We start from the raw sequence: 11,928 nt of genomic DNA, 5'->3' as shown, positions 1-11,928 counted from the left end.
ATATAAAATATATGTACAATTATACATGTAAAATAAATGCACAAATGAATATATGAATATATATATATATTTTTATTTATTTATTTTTACCCTTTATACTAATGAGTAAGCACAAATTTTTTTTTTTTTTTTTTTTATTCATTTTATGTGATTATATCGTGATATTATTTCTCTCATATTGTCCTAAATAAATAATAAGGAAAAATAAAGAAGACATAAAAAAAAAAAAAAAAACACAAAAATATATATACATACATATTGTTATGTTGTATTTATTTTTTTCTTATTTACTTGTATAATTTGTGAATTTAAATATATAACTACATTATCAACAATTTTATGATGATTTCTTAATTTCGATTTTTTGTCTATCAACATATTTATACCAATAAATGTATGTGATCCTATATTGCTCTTAATTATATTGCCTAAGTGTAATGAAATAAATAAAATAAATACATACATAAATATATAAGTACATACATATATATAATATATATTTCATTTTTATGTATCAACCTACATTTATAGTCGAAACAATTTCGATCCCCTATTTTCATCGTATTATATATATATGAGCCAGACCTAAATATATTATAACTCCCTATATACATATCTGTACTTGTATTATTTATTATAGTAACTAAATCTTCAAATAAATTATTTTCTCCTATAATTATTTTAGCTTTATCAGATTTTATTTGACAAGAAGGAAATATTATATTTCTATTGCCTATAATTATATTTTTATTTTTATGTAAGTCATAATAAAAAGAAATCGATTCTTTTTTATTAAGTTCATTCTTTATATATTCGTCATTTGTTTTCTTATTTTTTTCATATATATCATTCTCTATATTCTTTTGTTCAATTTCTAAGAATATATTATTATCAATTTTTTTATTGAAATCTTTTTCATAGGAATTTATAAAAACATTTCTTATATTATATTTCATTATACATGTTTTATATTTATTATTAAAAATATAATTCCTATCTTTCATTCTCAATGAATGATATATATGATTTTTACAATTAGAAAAAAGAAAAATTCTTTTATTTTTATTTTTTCCATGTCTTAAATTGTATGAATATATATCTCTAACACTTAATCTTAGTTTCCTCACAAATATTTTATTCTCCTTATTTATTAAATTATATAAAAGGGTCTTGTATTTCTTTATCCTCTTTTTTTTTACACTTTGTAAAAAACTCTTTTTATGTTTACAATGCTTTTTCACCTTTTTTTTCAAACTTTTTTTTTCTTCATTATTTTTTATAATATCTCTATTTAATATATTTCCACTTGAACATGTAATAAATCCTACAACAGAAAAAAAAAAAATAAAAAAAATAAAAAATAAAAAATAAAAAATATATACAAACAAATATACAAATATATAAGGCAAAAAAGGAAGAATGAAATTATAATATATTCATCTGATATAATATAAAAATGTGAATAAAATATATAATAATCATAATATATGAACAAAAAAAAAAAAAAAAAGGGTATAGTTTTTCTTATCCTTTTATTTTTTTTTATTCTTTATATATATGTACCTTTTTTTTGCCATATTACACTATTAATATTTTGAAAGGATGTTTTTGTTGTGTTATATATTTCGTCATAATTTAAATCGTGAGACATTAATTTAAATGATGAATTTAAATAACAAGATAAAGGTTTATCTTCCATTGGCATATGACTTTTATATTTCTTAATATCTTTTATTGTATCATAGTTATTATAATTAAAATGTTTTTCTTTATCATAAAGACAAAATATATCTTCCATATTGTCCTTTATAGTTTGGTGTATTTTCTTTTTTTTCATAATATTTCTTGTTACATCTATAGTAAAATTACATTCAGAACTCAAATTGGATTCACTACATGAATCTGAAATGTCTATAAGATTTTTTTGGTTAGTATTAAATCTTCGAAAAATATTACATTTGTCTAATGTATTTTCATTTTTTTCATTTGTCAGTTTTTTAAATTTAAATATATATTCATTCAAAGATACTACTTTTTTATAACCATAAATATCTTTATTTTTTATTGAATTATCAGAATCGTTAGTACATGTTCTATACAAAGGTATATCAGTATTATCACTTGAATTCTTAAATGTTTTATATGATGATATAGATAAATCGGATTCATAATTATTTATTCTATTTCTATTAAAAGACACATTCTTATTTATATTCCTGTCTAAATTTAAGGAATGAAGTTTTACAATAGTACCTTTATTCATATTTAAATATATACATATATATATATATATATATATATAGGTTTTTTAATTTTTTTACATTTATATGTAGATATATTTCTTATATTATCTATAATTTTATAAATTTTTTTTGTTTCTAAAAAAAGAACACATATATATATATATATATATATAGTACAACTTAAATTTTTATTTAAAAAAAAAAAGGAAAAGTTTTAATTATTTTACACAAATTAACAGAACAATATGTATTTTTAAATGACACACATATATATTTATTTATTCATTTAAAACCATTTGTACTAATTACTATTTAAATTAAATACATGTTACATGTCTAGATAAACCAAAATGCTGACTATCTTTATTTTATTTTATTTTATTTTTTTTTGTTGTTGTTCTAACATAGTGACGTAATTAAGGAATGATAAGAAACACACAGAAAAATAAATGTGTTTTATTCAAATATAAATTTAGGTTCCATAATTTATAAAAACCTTAAATATAAATATAGATAAAAATGAGTTTCTATTAATAAACTCTTATGGAATTCATTTATATTATTAAATGAAAAGAGTCTATAAATTTATTAACATTTTTAAGATATAGCTGTTCTTCACATATATATATATATATATATAAATATATTTCTTTTAATTTTTTTTTTTCTTTTTAATTATTTATTCGTTCTAGTAAAGAATGAATTTTTTTTTATATGATATGAAAAAAAAAAAAAAAAAAAATAGAAAAAAAAATTTTACGTTAAATGAATGTTAAGTACTTAATATATGTATAATATAATATATAAATATATAGTATATATATATATATATATATATATATATATATATATATATATATATTTATTTATTTATTTATTTATATATAAATATAACACTATAATTGAAAGTTAAAAGGGAAAAATAGGAAAATTATTATATGCTGTAAATTTTATCAATATTTAAAATTTCTTTCTTTTTTTTTATCTTTTCATATATATATATATATAAATATATATGTATATATATTATTGTTATTTTTTATTTTTTTATATTTACATATAAATATATTTACATATAAATATATATATGTATCAATAAATAAATATATATATATATATATATATATATTTATATTTATTTATTTACCTTTATTAATTTTTTCTTAATATTTATATATATAAATGTATATAAATAAATATATATATTTTTTATGTTATGAATTTTTTTTTTTATATATTGTTTGACTCACATGTATATATATATATATAATACCAACTTTAAATGCACGATAATCACTAAATATAATAATGAAAAAATGGAAACACATAAAATATGTACATATCTATATATATGTATATGAAAAATACATATATGGATATATACATAAGGTGTTATTTTTATTTCTTTTATTAATATATACATATATATATATATATATATATATATATATATATATATATATTACAGAATTATTATATATTAGCAAGTTTTAAACTTTTAAACCTATGAAATCAAACAGTTGATAACTTTCCTTCTCAAAAAAAAAAAAAAAAAAAATTCAATTTTTAATAAATTATAAAACACATATGATGTAGTTATATATATATATATATATATAAGTACATTCTTGCTAAATGAAAAATATTACTAACTTCATTCTAAACCTTCGTCTTTTGATTTTTCTGCAAAAAAAAAAAAATACATGAATGAATAAATATATAAATAAATAAATATACATATATATATTTATATATGTATATATTTATGTGATTATTTTTTACCTTCGGTCTGATCTCCTTGTAAGTCAGATGTCCATAAGGTCAAGTTATCTCTTAAGAGTTGCATAATTAAAGTGGAATCTTTATAAGAGTCTTCGCTAACATTGTCAAATTCTGTAATGGCATCATCGAAAGCTCTCTTTGCCATTTCACATGCTTGGTGTGGTTGATTTAATATTTCATAAAAGAAAACAGAATAGTTCAACGCTAAACCTAAACGTATTGGGTGTGTAGAAGGAAGTTCATTTTCTGCAATATCCGTAGCTTTTTGATAAGCTTCTTGAGCACAGTTGGATGCTTCTTTTTTTCCTTCATCACAAGAAAATTCACTAATGTAACGATAATAATCACCTTTCATCTTGTAATAAAAAACTTTACTTTCACTTTCTGAAGTATTTGGAATTAACTTTTTGGTAAGAAGATTTAAAATATCTTGACAAATATTATTTAATTCTTCTTCAACTTTCTTTCTATAAGTAGCAGCAACATTCTTATTATGAACATTAGCTTTGCTCATCTCTTTTTGTTCTACACTAGAAATTATTCTCCACGAGGCTCGACGAGCACCTACAGCATTCTTATAAGCAACGGACTACAAAAAGGAAGAAATTGTAAATATAAATATATCATATATATATATATATATATATATTTATATATATTTATATATATTTATTTATTCAAATAACATTCTGGCTATACCAATAAATTCCTTTCTTCGACGGTCAATTCATCTTTGTCATTGTTCACGCATTGCTCAACTAAAGTTCTCATAGCGTCTGCCATTTCTATAAACATTTAAAGAAATTTCAAAAAAAAAAAAAAAAATATAAATATATAAATATATATATATATATATATGTATAATACAACCCATATATTATCACATACATATATATACAGGAACATTTTTATCGCCATTCATATATATTAATCATACATATCTTAACAATTTCATAAATGTAACCATGTATATATATATATATATATATATATAATATGTATATATTTATATTTATTTATTTATTGAAATATTTTTTTTAATAAATCCTTTTTATTATTACCATCATATCTTTCGGCTTGCTCAGCCAATTTTGAACGATAAGTACAATCGCATCTCAATTGTTTTAATTCTTCAGATGTTGCCATTGTTTTTTTTTATATATATATAAATATTTCTATTTTATATGTTTTCTTTTTTTTTTTTTTTCTTAAGGAAAAAAATTTATGCTAACACAGTATAATATATATGTAATTTACTTACTAATAATAATATATAAATAATAATATATTATAAATATATAATAAAATATAAATATATTATATATATTATTTTATATATATGTATTTTATTATATATAATATATTAAAGTCTACGTAAAATATATAAAAAAAAAAAAAAAAAAAAGAATATTATTATAATATTAAATAAATGTTTAAATATATTTTTTTTTCTTATATAAAAAAAATATATATATAAATAAAAAAGATAGTGAAAAAAAAAAAAAAAAAAATTTTTATATATATAAAATAAAATAATATTTAAATAAAATTAAGGCCTAAAAATTAATTTTTGTTAACATAATAAATAATATATATTTTTTTTAATATAAAATAATGATATAATAATTCAAGCCATGCAATAAAAATTTTCTTTATATATAATAAGAAATAAAATATGCTTTGTATAAAAAAAAGTATTTATTATTTTATTATATTATATTTAAAAAAAAATAATAAATAATAAATAAATTATAATTATATTGTATATATAATTATTATATATATAATATATATATATATATATATATATATATATACATAAAATAATTATATATATAATATGTTATATGAAATAATGAAATATGAAAATATATTTTTATTATGTACGTATATTTATATTTATATTATGTACTATAATAATATGTAATAATATAATATATTTCTTTTCTTCCTTATTATTATTATTTAGTATATAAATTTTTTTTTTTTTTTTTTTTTTTCTTCTTCTTTTTTTAATTTTTATTCTCTCCAGAATATGTTCTTTTCATAATATTATTATTATTATGTATTATATTATTTATTATTTATATATTATATGTATATATATATGATATATTTTTTTTTTTTATGTGCAAGTAAAAATATAAAAATAAATATGATATTTCAAAAAAAAAAAAAAAAATAAAATAATAGTCCTTTTTTTCTTATATATATTATATATATATAATTATATTAAATATATTATAATTTAATAAAATATTAAACAATAAATAGGCATTTTTTTTTTTTTTAATACATATGTATTTTATATATTTATATTATATATTATAATACTATTTATTTTATAAAATATAATATATGAATATATATAATTTTTTTTTTTTTATCATATATTAATCGATCTTAAAATGTAGTGATATATATAATATATATATATATATATATATGTATAAAATAATTATATTTATTTATTTCTAAATATTTCTTTTTTATGTAATTTTTTATATACACTTTTTTTCTTCATTCTTTGTGTTTTTATTATCTTCTTTTTTATATATATTATTATATAAAAAATAACTATTTTATTATATATATGTTATATGTATATCATATATATATGTATATATTTTTAATAATGAATAAATATGCTTTATATTTTTTTTTGCTCTTTCTAGTTTTTTTTTTTTTTTTTTAATATATTATTATATATTTTTTTAAATATTTTGTCCCAAAACCTATGTGCATAATAAATAAAAGAAATATTTATATCATATTAATATTATATATTATCATGTATGTATATAAAATATATATGAAAAAAGAAACATATATATATATATATATATATATATATGTATAATATATATAATTAATATATGTACATATAATATATGTATATATTAAAAAAGGAAAAAAAAAAAAAATTATACTTTATCCATATATCCTTTTTTTTCCATATTTGAAAAAGGTTGAAAATAATTTTATTTTTTCGTTTTGTTTCATACACATTTATATTTTTGTTATATAAGAAGAAATAAAAAATATATATAAATATATATTGTATATATAATATATATGATGTACATATATAAATATATGCATATATATTATTATAATATTTAATTATATATATATATATATTTTAATATAATATAGCATATAAGGAAAATGTATATAATTATTTTAAGGAAAAAAAATTAAAACATATATTATATGTATATAATTTTTTAATCATTTATTATTTAAAAATGTACATAAGTATAAAATATTAATTTATATGATGAAAAGGGAAAAAAAAAAAAAAAAAAAAAAAAAAATTAATATATATTATATATATATATATATATATATATTTTGCTATTATATGTACATTATACACATAATCAATACGCGTATTATATGTATATTTTTTTAGTCCAATGATATATATATATATATATATATATATATATATATATATTTATCAATATAATATATTTATTATATATAATATGATCATATAAATATATGCTTATATTTAAAAATGATATTTCCTTTAATAAATAATACGTAGAATATTTTGCTTTGGGCTCATGGTTTTTAATTTTGAATATAATAACATATAATAAATAGCAATTGACATTTTTAAAAAAATTTTACAAATTATATATGTGTATATTATATATATATATATATATGTTTATTTATATAATATTATATTGAAGAATTATTTTGAACGTTGTAATATGAATAATTGATATAAATTACTTTTTTTTTGGGGGGATTTTCTTTTATTCCCCTATTCCTTTAAAATATAAGAAATATTATGTTTATTTAAAATATCTTATAAAATAAAAAATTTCTTTATATTTTAATAAATGTGAAAAAAAAAATATATAAGAATATATCTTTTTTTTCGTCCATATATAAAGAATTTTGACATGTGTGTATTATTACTATAATGTAGAAATTATAATATTACAAATTACTATCTTTATTTCTTCTTTCTTTCTTTTTTTTTTTTTTTTTTTTTTTATGGTATTATATATTTTTAAGTTACAAGTTCAAAGAAAGAAGTTGTCATACTTTGAATATTTCACATAAATGATCACTATAAATAATTATGAATAATAAAATACTAACATTTTTTTATATGCATACAATTAAGTCGCCCCATCCTTATTATATATATATATATATATATATATATATATTTCATTTTTGACAACATATTATTTTCATTAAATATATGTATGTTATATGTATTTGTACATATATAGACAAAAAAAAAAAGAAATTATAAAACAATTAATTATATCTAAAGGAGTATTTATATTTATATAAATGTTAATATATATACATATAGTTGAACATTGATCATTTCTTTTTTTTTTTTTCTTTCCCTTATGAACAATTATATATATATTTTTTAAGAAAAAATAATAATTTTTGTACACCTAATTCAACATGTTCTTTGTTATTACAAATAGCATTTTTTTTTTTTTTTTGATTATTTTATATAAGTATATAAATTTTATAATATAAAGAAGTGTTATGAATTAATTAATAAGTTTTATAAAGGAAACAAAAAAAAATAAATAAAATAAATAAATAAACAAATTAAAAATATAATAAATAAATACACTCATATGATATATATTTATATATACTAATAAATATCTACAAAATCATTATAAATATACGTAAATAAATTTCAGGAAAATAAATTATTATAAGTTTAATTATTCATGAATTAAAATACGAAGAAAAAAAAAAAATATATTAAAACAACTATATAGTTGAAACTACATATTGAAATAAATTAAATAATAAAACAAATATATACATACAGAGAGAAAGATAGACATATATATATATATATTTATTTATTTTGTTGTCTTTTTATATATCTTCTAAATCATTTCTTTCATGTTGTAGTTTAAATATTTTGGCATAGACATTTCCTTCCTTTTTCTGCTTTCACAATTTAGCTAGAAAAAAAAAAAAAACAGCCATTATTGTATAAACCCATATAGCTATTTACAATTATAAAAAGATAATCGTAAAGCATTATTTTCATGTATTAAATATGAATATAACATTTATTTATATGATATAAAAAATATATATAAATAGATAAATATATATATATATATATATATATATATATATATTTATACTCTTAATATTTTTTTGTATGTCATATATATATTTATATTATATACTTAAATTAATATATATATATATATATATTTATTTATTTTTATTTTTTATTGATTAATTACCTGTTTGGCTAGTTTGTGTGCATACATGTCAAATGTTGCATGAGCTCTCGAATCGGATGTAAAATATAGCAAACACAAAATATGACTTAGCATATTCAAAACATCATCATATGTTTCAATTTTATTATCAGCATTAATGTAGTTACCATTAAGATTTCTTATAAAATCAAGATCTACATTGTCACTTGAATTTTTTGTATAATCATTTTCCATATCATTGAATGACCTTTGTGTGTCATTTTCACATGTTATTTTATTTTTAGTTATTTGTAAATTCTTTTTAAATATATGATTCAATATTTCATAATAGCTATTATTCATAAAAATATTTTCTGTACATTGTTCAAATGTGTTATATTTATTTTGAGAATCATATATATTTTGTGTGTTATTATTCGAAAATTCTTTTTCACATATATCTTGATTATTATTATTATTTTTACTAGAAATGCCTATATTATCATCATTTGTTATATTTGTCAAATCTGTCCTATTCCCTTTAGATGTATTATCGTGTAGAATAAAATTATCTGATAATGATTGTGTTTGTATGAGTGATACTGAATTTTTGTTATTCATATCAGAAATGTTTAAATCAAAAAGATATGGAAATTTCTTTAATATATGTAAATATAATGTATATTTATCATCAAAATTATTTAGGTATGTAAATATAGAATTTTTTTTTTTATTTTTAAATTGATTTTCATAAGAGAAAGAAAAATTATTATGAGAAGGTTGCATATTCATTAAATTAGATGTAGTGTATCTTTTAGGTTGATTCATATTTTGTTCTTGTAATGTATATCTTTGTTGACTAGGAAGATTTAGAGAATTATATTTAAGATCTATATGTTTATAATTTTTTCCATTAATCATTTTACATGGATAATTATAATTTCTTGAATGAAAATTGAAATCTGTATTCATTTTTTTTTGCTTATTTGATAATTGTGTTTGTCCTTTAAATGAACCATATTGAATTTTACTAACAATGGTAACATTAGGATATGCTGGAATATCTATTTTGTTTGAATAGGGAATAAAATATTCTTTTATTTTTCTTTGTTCAGCTAATCCATGTAAATTATTACAATAATATTTATTACAATTTGCATGCATATAATTTTCACATCTTTTTGTTTTATATACAAGTGGATGATAATCTATTTCATCTACACTATGAGCTAAGGGACATTCTACACCTAAAGGGCATTTGTTAATATTTGTCTCTTCAATATATTTATAAAATTTATTATTAACACTACCATCTTTATTAGTTAAATGAACACAATTCTTTAATATCATATTTCTTTTCTCCTCATCTTCTTCGCTTTCATTCTTATTCTTAATAAAATATGGACATGCTACAGGAATATATCTTAAATAAGAAGGTAAGGAAATGTAATATGGGCAACGTCTAATCCATTCAGCACTATGACTATACTGACATCTATCGAACCCGAACTCACACAAACCCTTAGCTAATCGTAAACATTGCTTCGTTCGGAATCGATATAAATCTTCTTCGCTAAGCAAAGGTGTGCACGCCATTATAAAACGTATATATAAATATATACATATAAATAAATATATATATATATATATATATATATATTAAAAAAAAATTCAACAATATATTATATATATATATATATAATATATGTATATATTTTTTAATGGAGTCTTATACGTGGCGACAGAATTCTTTTTTCAATATGGTTCATTTAAAGTTACAAAATAAAAAAAAAAAAAAAAAAAAAAAAAATTTAAGAAGGAAATGTATTATATATCTATATATTATGAACAAATAATATTATAATATTTACCCCCTATAAATTTTTTTTTATTTTTTTTATTTTTTTTATTTTTCTTGTATACAGAAAAAATAAAAGAAAAAGATAAAAATTCAAATAAATAAATAAATCCAATTACCACAATATGAAGCAAAATAAAATACATACAACATTTTCTATAGTGTAGAATGAATAACTCGACAATTAATTTTAACACATCATTTTTTTTTTACAGCAAAAAAAAAATAAAAATAAAAATAAATAAATATATATATATATAGTTGAAAATATAATATTTTTTCGTAATAAATATCTTTTTGTAAATATAAAAAAATATATATATATTTATATATATTATATAAAAAAATAAAAACAAATTAATATAGAAGAAAAAAAAATAAATAAATAAAAAAAAACAGGTTCACATTTTTAAGTTACCAAAAAATTATGAGAACAGGAAACAGAAACTACAACAAGAACAAACATGAGAATAATAACAATATGGAAATTAAACGAAAAGAAAAAAAAAAAATAAAATAAATAATAAAAAAAAAAAAGTCACCAAATTCTTATTTAATAACCATTAAATAATATTCTTATGTTTTAATTTATTTTTTATATTTTTTTAAAAATTAATTATATAACCAAACAAAAAAAAATTCCTTCTTTTACTTTTTTTTTTTTTTTTTTTTCTTCTTTTTTATAGCTATGTTTAAATTATGATCACCAAAGATCTAGTCACATATACACATTTTTATTAATATACATAAGAAAAAAAAGAAAAAAAAAAAAAGAAAAAAAAAAAAAAATCCTTATGATATATAAATATATTATCTATATAAT

The 11,928-nt window shown here is 16.4% G+C and overlaps 3 protein-coding genes across 3 annotated transcripts; all 3 read right to left on the bottom strand.

The window, feature by feature from the left end:
• Positions 1-138: 138 nt before the first annotated feature.
• On the bottom strand, positions 139-2,263 carry PGSY75_0818300 (putative dynactin subunit 6; the record flags this gene model as incomplete). The annotated part of the gene is made up of 4 exons (XM_018785309.1): positions 139-183; positions 292-428; positions 524-1,324; positions 1,564-2,263. 4 exons carry the CDS (start codon positions 2,261-2,263, stop codon positions 139-141), a joined length of 1,683 nt encoding a protein of 560 aa, XP_018642276.1.
• A 1,634-nt stretch (positions 2,264-3,897) lies between these two features.
• On the bottom strand, positions 3,898-5,171 carry PGSY75_0818200 (14-3-3 protein; the record flags this gene model as incomplete). Its single annotated transcript, XM_018785308.1, has 4 exons — positions 3,898-3,926; positions 4,026-4,614; positions 4,725-4,810; positions 5,087-5,171. The coding sequence occupies 4 exons, from the start codon at positions 5,169-5,171 to the stop codon at positions 3,898-3,900; spliced, it is 789 nt and encodes a 262-aa protein (XP_018642275.1).
• A 3,746-nt stretch (positions 5,172-8,917) lies between these two features.
• PGSY75_0818100 (putative zinc finger protein) lies at positions 8,918-10,843 on the bottom strand (the record flags this gene model as incomplete). Its single annotated transcript, XM_018785307.1, has 2 exons — positions 8,918-8,995; positions 9,290-10,843. 2 exons carry the CDS (start codon positions 10,841-10,843, stop codon positions 8,918-8,920), a joined length of 1,632 nt encoding a protein of 543 aa, XP_018642274.1.
• Positions 10,844-11,928: the final 1,085 nt, after the last annotated feature.

This window comes from Plasmodium gaboni, chromosome 8 (genome assembly GCF_001602025.1).
Source record: "Plasmodium gaboni strain SY75 chromosome 8, whole genome shotgun sequence".
Lineage (NCBI taxonomy): Eukaryota > Apicomplexa > Aconoidasida > Haemosporida > Plasmodiidae > Plasmodium > Plasmodium gaboni.
Note: the sequence above shows the minus strand (reverse complement) of the source record. Positions and strands in the feature narration are given on the sequence as shown.